The 14,635-nt window shown below is 36.4% G+C and overlaps 1 protein-coding gene across 1 annotated transcript in view; it reads right to left on the reverse strand.

Annotated features, from left to right (window-relative positions):
- The window catches only part of NIPBL (Nipped-B homolog (Drosophila)), a 101,508-nt gene that overhangs the window by 47,958 nt on the left and 38,915 nt on the right, over window positions 1–14,635 (reverse strand). The window contains 3 exon segments of the mRNA XM_009894678.1: window positions 13,003–14,084; window positions 14,117–14,437; window positions 14,439–14,583. Coding sequence (XP_009892980.1) covers window positions 13,003–14,084; window positions 14,117–14,437; window positions 14,439–14,583 — 1,548 coding nt within the window.

The raw sequence follows: 14,635 nt of genomic DNA on the forward strand, positions 1-14,635 counted from the left end.
GGAATGAAGGAGATTCGCAGTCAAAATTTTTACAACGGACATAAGGAAACCAAATTAATTAGAAGTTTTTCTTGGGGTTTTGTTTATTTGATGTCTTATCTTTATTTGTCAAAGAACCTATTGCACAGATTTGAAGATTATCGGACTAAACCATTAACCTTTTCCAACATCAGAATAAACATCTTTGTCATAAGTGCGTCTCTCTCCTTCCTGAGGCATACTGTATTATTTAGAGACGAAATCACCCGCCAATTGCTACACACACACACTCTCCTCCAAAAAAATCATCATCTGGATGAAAATTCACTTTTAAATTGCATTCACTATATCACTAACATAACTTTCTAAAATTTATTTCCATTACACTAACATCCTATCTTCTAATCCAAGTTTTTTTATCTTTTTTTCTTTTACTCTTTAAACATCTTTAACTGAAATTAGAAGAGTCTTAATATGAGAAAATAGTTGCCAGCAACAAAATTTGCAGGTCTCAGATATTACTCATTTCACATATATCTACACCCATAAAAACTGCTGACAAGCAATGAAACTAATGATAAGAAAATTATTTTTCTGTAATTCTCAAGTACATTCCACAAGTCATCTCATTTAAGCGTATTTAAAAAAAAGATTTAACTTAAAATACTGGGGGTTTCAAACTGAAGTAGGGAAATATCTATAAAGCAAAACTGATAGAGAAAGTTGTCCGTGCTTCCCCCATGCTGTGGTCACTCTTACTTATTTGTGTTAAGTTGCCACTCTTAGATAATCTCCACCTGTCAAAGATACATGAATTCTCAATACTGCTTTCAAAAATGCTAGAAAACTTTTCAGTGTGGTTGACCGTGTTGCTGTGACCTGATTATTCTCCGTGGGTTGAGCACTTGATTGAAGACAAGCAGAAGTATGCCAGCCAGGATAGATCAGTTCTTCTGTGTGTACCAACTGCTGACTGGCTGACAGCCAGGTCTAATCTGGATGCTGCCTAGCCATGCACCAGAGCGGTGGTGTCCCCACACTAATACTTCATGTCTTTTTGAATGCCTGTGCAGTGCCTGAAGAGATTTAGCTTACATCAAGCCCCAAACTACAGGAAAATTCACATACACAAGCTTTAAGACAATTTCCACAGATGACATCGCTAGAGGGCCTCAGATCCTGGTTCTCTAACACATATTCTCAATTTTATGCACTGTTGGTAATTTTGTTATAATCAGCGGGACTACACACATAACATAAACCCTACAATAAATCTGGCCGAAGAAAGACATTGCAGAAGTCCACTACAAGTAAAGGAACAAAAGTTGCATTAAATCCCCAAACAACAAACAAAAATCACAGGCTTCTAGTCTCCTACCTCCCTGGAATATCTATTCTTGTGTTCCTTACTGATTTTGTTCCTGGGGTAAAACATAACTCAATCTTTAAAAATAAATTAATTACCACAGTATTAATTATATGTCAATGAAAAATAAAAAAATGCAACTACTTTAAATATTTTGAAAAATAACTTTATTTCCTTCTCAAAAGTTCCAAGTTTTTATGTTCTCCAGTGCTAAATTCAAATAATGCTTGAATTGCATTCTCTCCTGTTACAGACATTTCAGATAATAGTATAAGCTTACACTTTTTCCTTTTAGTAGGGAATATGTGAAGTTTGCTTTATTCAAGTAGGGAACATCAGAGAAGAGAACAAATACAATTATTGTGAAGTTCTCTGTAAGGTTTCTTTAAAGTTTTTGTTTCTGTCACAATGTTCCCTGGAGCAAGTCTGCTGCATGCCCAGCTTCCTTAGCTGCTGAGGATTGTAAATGACGAAATCTAAAAAGTTTTACTCATGCAGTACAAAGGTGTTAAGCATGACTGCACATGTATGAACAATTCTGACATACATCGAAAAGGACTCCCCATCCTTTCTGAAGAAATCCAGGGATATTATATACTGTGGGACTCCAGTCAAGAGCTTGTTAATATTTTTATTACTGTATTACTTATGTTGAGTCAGGGCAACCCAATCTTACTGAATTCCTTCTTTTACACGTCTGTATCTTATAATGACGGTACTGTTTGTTTGTTCAGGATAGCAAAGAAATACTTAAGAGAATCCAGTTCATCATAAGAATCCAGTCACATGGCAACAAACATTAGGTTATAAACCCATGCTAATTCCTTTTTAGTTGATGGGATACTTTTCAAAAACAATTAAAGGAATATACAAACAAACCCCTTTGAAAGTATGTACCAAAAAATACATGATCACCTTGATTTTTTCAGTTTCTTTGATAAGTTTGCTAAAACTAGTACCTACTTCGGTGCTTCCACTTTAATCAGTTACAATCACCTCCAGTTTGCTTGGCTTTTTAAGTAGCTAAGGAGAATGTAACTTTACTAAAAAGTTACTCCACAAGTTAATAAGAATGCCCCAATCAATCAGCTTTCTGAAGAACTGTCCTTATCAATGGAATAACTCAATTTTTTGCAATGTGCGTGATCAGTGTACACAATATGCCTGAAATGGGCTATAGGCAACAGTGTTCACTTACACACATTCTTAAAGCTGCTGCAACTACTAAAACAAACAAAACAGCCAGAAAAATACCATCATAACAAAATCTTCATCTCACTGTAAAGAACAGCATGCTAAGAAACTGTATTAATGAAACTGAAGGGCAAGTCACAGAACAGATGTAAAAAACAATTAATCTCAAAGAACTGCATATATGAACAGCCAATTCTTCTTCAGTGCTTCTCAAACATATGCAATGCTGTCCATGACTTACATACTAGTTGCTTGCTAGAGGAAGGACAAGTTCTTGGTTTCGTTTGATTGCCATTATCAAAAGGTTTCAGAGATGGTATGAAAGAATCTTCAGCTTTTACTGAATATCCACTGACCATCAAGACACCTGTTTTCTCACCAAGCAGTTCTTGACAAAATATAATACTGTTAAAGATCAGCCAGAGAATCTTAGCTAAAAATGAGTTAGTCTGTAAGCCTCCTCCCATATGCTACATTAATCTGGGAAAGTATTCAAAGGGTTTTGCCAGGTATAGTAGAAAGATTTCTACAAATATCTAGTGGACATTGTATTTTCCTTCTTCATGTATGGCTTAAAAGAAGAATGGAAAGGCACAGATCCGAGTCAAAATTCAGCATCACTTTTTGTTCATAACTTGATGGGTAGTTTCAAGTTTATCGAACAGCCTTTAACTTTACTAGTATTTACACATATCTAACCTTCAGAAGGATCCAAAATCATTGTGCCTTGAATTTGCAAGTAAAATAGACATCCCTGATCCAGGCAGATGAATATCTTTAAGAGAGGTTGAACATTAAAAATAGGGTAACATCATTATGGACTTTTACTGCGTCCATTCAATATGGACAGCGCAATTATTTTTTGACACAATGATCAGTGTGTTCATATTAGTTTCACCTGGCTTGATATAACAACTACAAACAAGATGCTATAGAAAAGTGGATGATGCTTGCTGATGCTTAGGTCAGCTCTCCAGGATCAGAGAGGTCGTTCCTGCCATAAGATCAAAACCAACACTAATAAAGTCTGTTATCTTCTCAGTAATGATTCATCTTTGGTTTCCAAATTATGGAAAACAGACGTATGGTTTACATTTTGGTGCAATATCCTATGAATTAACAAGCCATCAAGATTCAAATACATTGAGAGACCTAAACTCTGAATTGCTACTTCCATAACTGTAAGAGATGTTTAAAACAGTGGAAACAGCCCATGTAAGTTTGCATGTATGGTTACTTTTAAAACACTTGTGACATCAAAATGGTCTGTTTGCACATACATCTATATTACCAGGTCCTATTACCAGGCAACTATTGTGGCAAATGAAATGAACTTTAGGGACAGTTTTTCTTCAAGCAGTTGTTCAAAACTGAGGCTTATGGTAATGAAGTCTTTTGCACAATTAGCCTCCCATAAATACTGTCTTTTCCGTTTCTGTGTGCTAATAGTTAGTAATAAGCAAAAATGCAGCTCATGCAATTTCTTATTTGTAATCTCTCTATACATCTTGTATTTTAAAATGCATCTTTTTCTAACTATCAAGACATTATATAAAAGAACACACAAGGTTCTAAGAGGGAACAGTGCCACTTGTTTGGCTGAGGATATGAATCTTAACTTTCCATTTCTCAGCATTTAGAAATTTAACTGTAACCAGTCCCCACATTCTCGAACTTTCTACTAATGAATTGCCGCACATCTCCATTTTTACACTAAGATTAAAAACGTACAGATTGCAGCTCAGTTTTGCCTTCCTCTTGCTCCTTTTTTGCCACAGAAGACATTACCTGCTACTGGACTCTTATTTTGCTGATGACTACTATATCCAGTCTTGCTGTTATTCCACAGAGGCCAAGCTCACCTTCCTTACCTGTTCTCTCTGAGAATGCGATAGAGGATGTTCCTCCCTTACGTATCAACCGTTTACTGCCTAACTTTCTCAAGTAATTTTGGGTCTCCACTATAGCTACACTGATAAAACCTCCTATGTCGGACATACCTGCAGGAAGGGAAGCGGTTTCTTTCTGAATTAGCTCAAACAACCCCTTCAAACTCTGTGATGAATCAAATCAAATACATTCGTACTCCATCACAAGAGTGCCGCCTTCTTGTTGGATAGCCATGTCCTTGTAACCGCAACAGTACAGACTCACAGTTTAATTCTACTACAACCACTCATGCAGATGAGGTTCATATTTTAGATAAAGAACTAAGAGAAAAAAGAGGGGACAAAACCAGTTCTCTGCTTTACAAAGATGTTTGGAAAGCAAATACCCTTTTAAAATAGTTAAGTACTGTTAGAGCACAGCACTCAGGCACTAGAGTGCAGAGGGCCACATGACTACTTACTCGTTAAAGCTGAAAATTTTTTACTATCTCTCAGTGCACAAATTTAATGATACCCTTTACACCAGGCTCTCCCTGAAAATGCTCCACTATGTTCTTTATATGGCGCACTGAGTCCTTGGTGATCAGAGTCCCTTTGCCCACCAGCTTCACATTCCTCCAAATAATTCTGTGCTCTGCAGAGTTTCAGGAACAGAAGGGGAAACACAGGGAAATTGCAATCCTTTTCTCAAAAAGGAATTTAAGGTATGAGGAAGGTACATCTGCTCGTAAGACAGAAGTTCCATTTTTATCTCAATACCATATCACCAGCTGAAAAACACACCATCAAATGAAGACTGGTGAAAATAATCTCAGTAGAGCATTTTCTCCAGCGGCTTTTCTCTTTCCTCCCCAATTCTCTGTCTTAAAGTCTATGGAAGGATATACAGCTGCATCCTATAAACAGGTTATAACCTTCTATTGAGCCCCTTACCCTCATCTTTTGACTACATCCATGAAGGCATCGATAACACCTGAGTTCAGCTCACACACACACACATGCCAGAAAGAGGGTGGGAGACTAAGATGCCCTCACCATGACCCAACGGACTGCGCCCACAGGATTCCCTGCCGCAACTTACTTGGCACAAGAGCGAAAAGTGGTGTTAGGAAGAAATACATCCTATATCATTCCACAGAACCTGCTTGAACATGTTTCAGAATAGTTTTTCCTCATCTGCCCCAACACTGGCAGAAAGGGAAGGTGCTCAGCCTCGGTCTAAACAAAAAAGCCTGCTTCTATGCCAGTCCTTAGCTCTGGCCTTGAAAAAATGGGACCCAGCCAGGTTGGTGGGTCAGAGAAGAACCTGGACACAGCAACAGAATAATTCCATGATACAGTAGAGGTCATCATTGCCCACGGTTAAGCAGCACAGATTCAAAAAGGATTTTACAATAGTACAAAATACTTGCAGAAGCAAGAAACATTTTTTGAGGGAGGGACAAGATTTCCAAGGAGCACCCTGAAAGATCTAGGCAGAGAGCAGGGAATATACCCAACACACACTCACTGAGGATGCCAAGAAAACTCACATTTACATCGGTATCAATGATTTCCTCAAGCTATCTGATTGCTGTGGCAACTACAGCCACAAGTTACTTTATTCCTTATTTGCTATTCACTGGAGTTTTGTCCTTATAAAAATCAACAAAAGGCAGCTATAGCAGTCTAGTTTTGCAAGATACTTCACAAAAAAATACAGCAGTACTCAGAGTAAAATGGAGCAAGATTGGCAATTGAAATAAATGCAGTGCTGCACAAAATCGCTCACTATTATGAATCTGTGTCAGGGGATTGCTTTTGGATTTTGCTGTCATTGCTTTTGAACATATGTATTGAAATTTAAACCAACTCAATGTATTTTATTTAAAAAGTTAAGGTGCTTTGTACAGCTGCAAAACATAGCATGTAATTTTATGTTACTACTAATGTTTAGAATCTGAAATTTATGATTGATGCATTTTCCCAGCCATGTATTTTGATTAATTTAAAAACTGAACCATGGGGCCTCACCTAGGAAAAAAGACCTTAATTAAATAAAATCAAAACTCATATATAAACAAACTAATACAGCCAAGATCTTTGCAGAGCATAAACAAAACAGATGCCATGATTTACATGTGATCTCTGACTATAGGCACATTAAGAAAATCTGCTTTTTCCTCACTATCATGGAAATATTCTCAGCCTTTATCCTTGAATACAGCACATGAAGCTACTGTTATTTTGGTTCTTCAAAGTTACTCCATTACATAAGCAAAACCAACAAAAGATTGCTGATATTTTAGATTTTACTATAAAATACTACAGGAAAGCTGCTCAGAAGATAATTAAACAGTATGTATATTTAAGGAACCTTTATTCAATGCAAACAACATTTCAGTAATTTGAAGTATAAAAAGGTCTCATCCTTTTCTGGTTTTGGTAATGTTCCCATAGAGCAAAAATAAATTCCAAAATTTCAAGTAAACAGTTTAAATTTTCTTACACAAAACCAGTCACCTAAAACAGTTGAAAATGTTGAGCAACAGAAAAGTTAATTTACCAGAAGCAAATGTGAAGCTTTCTCTTTTTTTTGTACTTTGCCAAGGTTACCCTTTGTTTAGAAGAAAATTCAAACGAAAGATTTTGAGCACATATCCCCGCATATAAGCCAAGAAATAACATCCGTATTTAGATACTCAGAAACATGAACAGGTCTGCATTGCATATTGTAATTGACATCAGACAAATTGCTGGCCTGCTATTTTACATATTGCAATGTATTGTTGCAAAAATTATTTATGCAAAATAGCCTTAGCTATTCCCAGAAGTAAGAGGAACCTGATCAAGCATCCATGCCGACGAACCAAAGGCAGTTTCAGACTTCAACAAATTGCTCTGACAAATTAGGTAATAAATTTCTATCACTTACATGTGTCAAAGTAATTTTTCAAAAATGAACCAATTAAACAATGCACCCCTAAATCTGCAAACAGACAAGGCATCGTATTTTGGATGAAACAAAGTACAATGAAATTAGTGGGTTTTGTCAGTTTATTGTTGCTGCTAAGAACTAGATGTGCAGCACCCAAAGTTCACTCTTACTACCCACAGAAAACTTAAGAACAACTATGGGAGCAAGAATCAGAATATTTACCTTAGTGGCAAAGACTAAAGCAGGAAATAACTAAAGCAGCCTCCAGACAAAGTACTTTGCTGAAAATGTCTCCTATTGTAGTGGTGACACAGATGAACACGAGAAAGTGTGCAATGACTGAATTCCTACTGTCTGCCAATACCAGTTTATCCAGCATCTACTTCTGAAAACCTAGCACCAAAAATGAAGGCCCCAGAGATTATGTACAATGCCCACACAAAACCCAACATACTTTCTGGCATAGCACAGACACATCATACCTAAAAAATGCCTGCAAGTAGGAACGATCTGTTCTGGTGCAAAGCATGCTAGAAAAATAAGACCTTCCTTAGATTTAACGGGTTATATATACTTTGGTTTTGGCTTTTGACTAAACAATGCCTGGAATATTTTTCAAAACTGTGAACCTGATCAAGCCAGAAAGGAGGAAAAAAAATAAATCAGGGCCAACAGGACAAAGTGTATATTAAAATGGATCCTCTGCAAAGCCAACTTATCTTTGATTACTTCTAATGCCACGAGGGAAAGCCAGCTCCTCTTCTAGCCTAGTTAAGTTGAAAAGGGGTAGTCACTAATATCTCAGAAAAGAGGAAAACCAGGAAAACAATTCTTATGAAAGTGATGTGGGGTTTTTTTCTAAAATTCCAGTTAAATTTAGAGTTTAAGAGAAGCTTTAAAGACTTCAGATGAGAAGAATCGTTATAAACTTCTTGCTGTAAACCATGAAATACATCCTTTTTTTCTCTGAAACATGGCATAATTTTCTGTAGTACTTCAGAGGAAGTTACGACATGCTTGATCCACCTAGGAGTGCATGCACATACAAGATGCTTAGTGGGTTATTACTCTGGCCTTCCCACATGCAAATGCACTTGCTGCCAGGAACCCCGAGACAGTGATTTCAAATTTCAGATTTGTGGAACTATGGACTTTCACAATGGTTATCTTTATAAAAGCACAATCTGTAGTAAACTAGCTGAATTGCAGCCTTATCCTTTCCAAAGGAAATACAGATTTACTCCAGTTATTTCCTTGCAGCACAGCTGCTTGCCCCACTGATTTCAGTGAGTAAAACAGTGTGCCTGTTTCAGCATCAAGCGATTGTTATTTTGGAAATAAATTTGAGTGAACTCTCAAATTTGCTTGATATGTTAACATCCATAAGCTATTCTTCTCAAAGGCTTGCCAATTTTGTCCTTATTGAAGTCCTATACATGAAGGATTTAAACAATGTTTAAATTTGATACTCCCTCTTTGTCCACAGTTTTCAGCTGTACCAGAAAGTATTAATGAGTAGCTCTGCTGTGCTAAATAGAAGTCTGTGAGGGGCATCACTAGTTGGCTCACCGAGCCAACACAAGCTGGATACAGTTTTTCATCCTGGGATACTCCCTTTATTGTCAATCCTACTTAGAAGATGAGTACATAATTGATTATTCTGCTTCATAAGTGAGACTATCTCCAGCAGTGCTAGAACTCAAAGATGGACCATCATGACACACAATGCCAAATTATAGTTACTATAGCCTCTGAAAAAGTCACTTGGAATTATAAAAAAACAAACAAAAACAACCTACAAACAAAACTACACAAGCATGGAACACAGAAAAATCTAGAAGCGTTGTTTTAACTCTACGACATGGAGATGATTAAGCAGCAAATTTTATAGTTGATCCTTCAAGAATATGTATGGAGAGAACTTTTGAAGAAACGGCAAATCTTCACTCAAATTTCAGATCACAGCAGCAAAGAACACAGTAAGTATATTTAGGAAGACTTGTAGTGAGCAACAAAAATGCATGTTTAAACTTATGTGATGTACAGATAATGAAATCTTGTAACAATCTACACAATGAAGGAGTAGCATTCAGATCAGATTTTATTCTTTTTAAACAACTAACTCTTTAGGTGATACTGGAAGAGCCAAAAAGTGTTTCTGCATAAGTCTTAAAAAACACGCACTCATTTGTGCTAGAACTCAAACTTGCATTACGTATATGGTGCTTATTTTGGAAAAGCGATCTTTCAAACATATTATAAACCAACTCAGACATCTCCTTGCACAGACAGTTACAGTTTCTCTCATTACTCAGATCTGTTTCATACTTCAACAACGGAAAATTTGTCTTGTTCAGAATGCAGTAACTTTGAAACTGTTAACAATTCCCATCCCAACATAGCTGATCAGTATAGCTCTAAGCAGCAGCAGAGAAGGTATTCACTGAAGCGCTGAAAAGAAAGGACAGCAAACATGACCTCCTCATGGCAGCCACAAACTCGAAGGGAAAAGTCTCATGGATCCTCCAACAAAATACACTTGCATTAGAATCAGGATAAAAGGCATTTACAGATGTTAAAACCAGAAGAAAATGGGTTACAATTCATTCCAATCTGGACAAAACACGCTAACATTTTGACCATAAGATCCCTTAACAAAAATACCACAGAAAAAATTTCCATAACCTTTCTCTAAGCTAGAGTTAATCTTTCAGAAAAATGCTCAAAGAACAGGGCAGAGAGAAAAAAGTTGCTTCTTCCTTGTAAATGCCAAAAGAGACTGGTGGGATGATTCAATATTAACAGTTGCGTATGACAGCTACCCCTCCCATTCATATAACAACAAAATTTCAAACCTGTCTATAAAATTTGATTAACATGTTACTTTGTCTTTTTGCAGTAGAATGCAAGGCTTATCCAAATGCGCAATAAAGACACCGTTTTAAAATTTACTGAACCAATGTAAAAAGTTGTACAGACTTTCAGTTTGAAAAGCATTAATTTTAGCTCAAAACAAGTCAATTTTACTGAGTTTTACAATGAATGGGCATTAGTCCCTTAAGACTGAATGACTATCCAAATGGTGTTTTGAACTAGCTGAACTAATCCTATTTTAAACTGGATTTCAGATAAATCACAACAATGATGTTGTACATGACAAAGCCAGGAGAAGACACTTTCTTGGGAGACGGATGGATGAGAAAGCAAAAAACAAAGGACAAGAAATACGAGGAAGTAAAATAACGAAAGATAAAGCAAAATACACTAAGCTACATGGAGTAAGAGAGATGTAAGAAGTGGAATAATGATCCTATAAGGCAACACTAGAAAAGATTTGCTACAATCTACTAAGAAACATAGGATGAACGAAATAAAGACTATTTATGAAAATTAGATTTCCTAGTATATTAAAATACTTACAACTAAAAATGGCACAGAGTAAACAGTGAACACTATTTCCCTCAATTGGAGTGAGGACATTGTGGCAATGGCATGAATATTTTCTGTATCAGTCAGTTGTTGACAAATAGACTTTGGCTTATGAAGAGAAACCTTTATAAATCACGAAACTTTTCAAACACTGGAGTTCACCTAGTTATTTAGCATAACATATCCTAGGAAGTAAGTTACCAGGAAGCTGGGCACAAAAAATATGTAAAACTAAAAATACGCATGAAAAATTTGAAGGTCAAAGACACTTTGTCTAAAAACTGCCTGGCTGAACACTCCAAAGTTGATTTGTAAAAGACACATAGTTACAACAATATTCTTTCTATGAAATACAATTCTAGTATCATTGTAAGAATCTTATTCTGAATACAACAGCAAAAAGACTGACATCAGATTCAAACACCTTCTTTCCCTGGAAAGTAAGTCCCAAGTTATTTGCGAGTATGAAAGAAATACATGAGTTCAGAAAACAAAAAATACACAAAAACATTGCAGAAAAGTTATACACCTGAATTTAAAATTAATGCGTTGCTCATGTGACACAGCTACTAGAGTCATGCCAATCAGGAGTTATTAAAACCTTTACACAATACTAAAACATTCTATATAAATAACCACATAAAATAGACTACAAAAAAGTACTTCAGAAACATTTTAGAAAGAATACATGCACCATATATGGCTCTGAGGGCTCAAACAATTACTGATTTTCTGCACATTCAAAATCTACCCTTCTGAGACTAGAACCGAGTTCCATCAAAAGTTTTCAGTATTCCCTATCAAGAACATAAAGGTTTCCTCTGAAATCTTTAGACTAAACTGATGACAACGACATCATAATTTTATGTCTAATTCTAGATACTTATTATTAGAAATGGAAACTTTGCCTGTTCTGAGCCTCAAAAAGGGACAGGGGAAATGTTCATATTTCCAGGATAAAGAGACAATATTTAACAAGGAGGCTAATATTTTACAAATAAGTAATACAGAGCCTGAATTATTACGTCTTTAAGAGCTAATACAAACAGGTTAGTAGATAGAGAACAGACGTTGCACAATAAATTCATTATATAGAGAACACCTCTGTACACATGCACATAAACATAGTTACACATTCACAGAGATGACTCCTACATAATTTCTTGTCAGATCAACTATGTAAGAAAACATTTTAATCCCAAATTCATGATATACCTGGAACTGCATTCATAAATCACCCTACATACAGCTGAAATTCTCTCCTCTGCCACTTGATTTGTCCATTTTGAGACAACTCTATAAACACACCTATGTCAGAAATTTAAATGCTTTAAATGCTACACATTAAAAAAAACAAAGGAAACCTGACCAGTTAGTAACACAAATTTCACAATGTGAAATGATCTATTACAGTCTAAACCAAAGAAGCCAAAATTAGAGCACCAAGAAAAAAAGCAATCTAAAAGTGTTAAATCTGCAGAAGAGACAATCAACCAAATACCAAACCTACAAACTACTTTGAATTATTTCCTGTCCATATTACTAATTCAAAAATGCCAGCCAATTGTTTACCAGTTTCTTTCCTTGTTCTGCATACAATGGACCCTAGAGACAATGTCTGAATTCCCCTAAAGACAGAACGTTTTTGTAAGCTTATTGTCACTCAGCCTCAAGTGTGGAGACTCCCCAACACAGTTGTTTTTGTAGTGTAAAAGAGGCAGATGTGACTTTGTAACTGTGTTCTTATTGCATCATGTCAAAACATACGTTGGAAAACCACATTTCAGTTCTAATAAAAAATATAAAAGAATCTTGGGGCTTTTATACATAGTATTTCCCACCACTCCAGCTACACCGATTTAGTTACAGTAGTACCAGTCCCTTATACAGACACACTTACAGTTTAAATCATACATAGAGCAGTTACATTTCACTGGATAAATTACCAGGTTAAACTAATGTAGCTGAAGTACATCTTGAGACCATTTAAGTGTTCCTACATTAGGTACTTGCATTGGAGTACACAGATCATCTCAGGGACACTGTAGCAAGATTTCCAATAATGACAAGCCCATAAACAAGTTTCACTTTGTTCCCCAAAATCACCATATAAGCAAGCATAAAAACTACCAAATGTTTGCATTTAATTTCTAACCACAGAAGTAGCAAACCTAAAAGAGCAGGAGTGTAAAAAGATGTAATATTAAAAAAAAAAAAAACAAACTTACCTTTATTAGATTTGGATGACTTGTTCTTGTTAGGTTTAAAACAAGAGCCCCTTGATTTATCTTCTCTATCCTTAATAAATTTCTGCACATCATCCAAAGAAAGCTTTTGAAGGACAACTACAGGCTTAGCTCCTTTATTTAAATCTTCAACTAGCCCAATCTTCTCTACTTTGTCCTTCTGTTCACCTCTAAATTCAGTTTTCCTTGACTCCTGAGTAACACTGCCATCTTTATCACGCTTGATTTTTGGAATGACAAAATGTTTCAATGCGCCAGATCTTGCCCCCAACAAATAACTGGGAAACTCTGCTTTATTGTCAGCATGTGCTTTATTACTATCTACTTTACTCTTATTACCATCTGTCCTTCGTTCATCCTTGCTGTTGGGTGATTTAAAACCAGGTTTATCAGGTCTTGATTTACTAGAATCTCCTTTACCTTCTGGTTTAATGCGAGGGCTGTCAGGTCTTGATTTCTGATCCCCAGAAGAAAACCTTTCCCTTGATTCACCAGACTCATGTCTATATTTCCTTTCAAATTTCTCAATTTTTGAACCATCAGATTTAATATCATGCTTAGAATCATGTTCATTTTTGTTTGAGGATCTCAAATATTCAGGCCTTCTAATCTTGGATGGATCTCCTCTGTATCTCTCTGACTCCTCCCTGTCCTCAGATCTTTGTTTAAGGCTATCATGGTCACGCCTTGGTGTATCAGAAACTGAACGCCCATCAGGCCTTTGCTTTGTTGGATCGGATCTACTTTCAGGTTTTACCCTTGAAGGATCAGATTTCACATCTAGTTTATGCCTAGATATTTCAATTCTCTTATCTGACAATGGTTTACTGGAGTCCCTCCTATTATCATGTCTATGTTTTGGCGTTTCGGGCCTGCCTTCACTCTTCTGTTTTGGCGTTTCGGGCCTGCCTTCACTCTTCTGTTTTGGCGTTTCGGGCCTCTGCCTTATTTCCTGTTTGCCATTATTCTGTTTTCCCTCATTTTGTTTCATCTCCAGTTGCCTGCTCTGGTTTTGTTTTGATTCTGTCTGTCTGTTCTCATTGTGTTTCACTTCCATTTGTCTGCTTTCATGCTTGCTTTCATGTTTAGCTTCTACCTGTTTGTTCTCCTGCTTTCATACTTGCTTTCATGTTTAGCTTCTAACTGTTTGTTCTCATTGTGTTTACTTTCCAACCGTCTGCTCTCATTTTGCTGGAATTCCATTTGTCTGTTTTCATTTTGCTGGATATCCATCTTTTGACCCTCAAAGTCTGACTTTTTCCTAAAAATCTCGGGATGGTTTTCAGGTTTAAATTTAAGAACTCCAACAGTGTCTTCTTGGGGAATGCACACAAACCCGTCGTTATACTGCTTAATTTCTTCAGGTTTTTTGATAGTGTCCAAATCCTGAGTTACTGTTGCCTGAGAGTCCACTCGCTTGCTGCAGATCAATACTAACCATCAACGCTGGCCTCGACCCATTTCCTGCAGAACCCGTCTCCTGAGAAGCTGCTCTACTTCCTCCTGTAGCACCTCCAGCCTCCTGTGGTTTGTTTTCTTGTTTTCGCTTCTTCAGAGGTTTATCTGCAAGGTAAAAGAGAAAAATGCCAAATTACATACATAGGCTGGTAAGTGT

The sequence above is a fragment of the Charadrius vociferus genome, unplaced genomic scaffold, assembly GCF_000708025.1.
Source record: "Charadrius vociferus isolate BGI_N301 unplaced genomic scaffold, ASM70802v2 scaffold450, whole genome shotgun sequence".
Lineage (NCBI taxonomy): Eukaryota > Metazoa > Chordata > Aves > Charadriiformes > Charadriidae > Charadrius > Charadrius vociferus.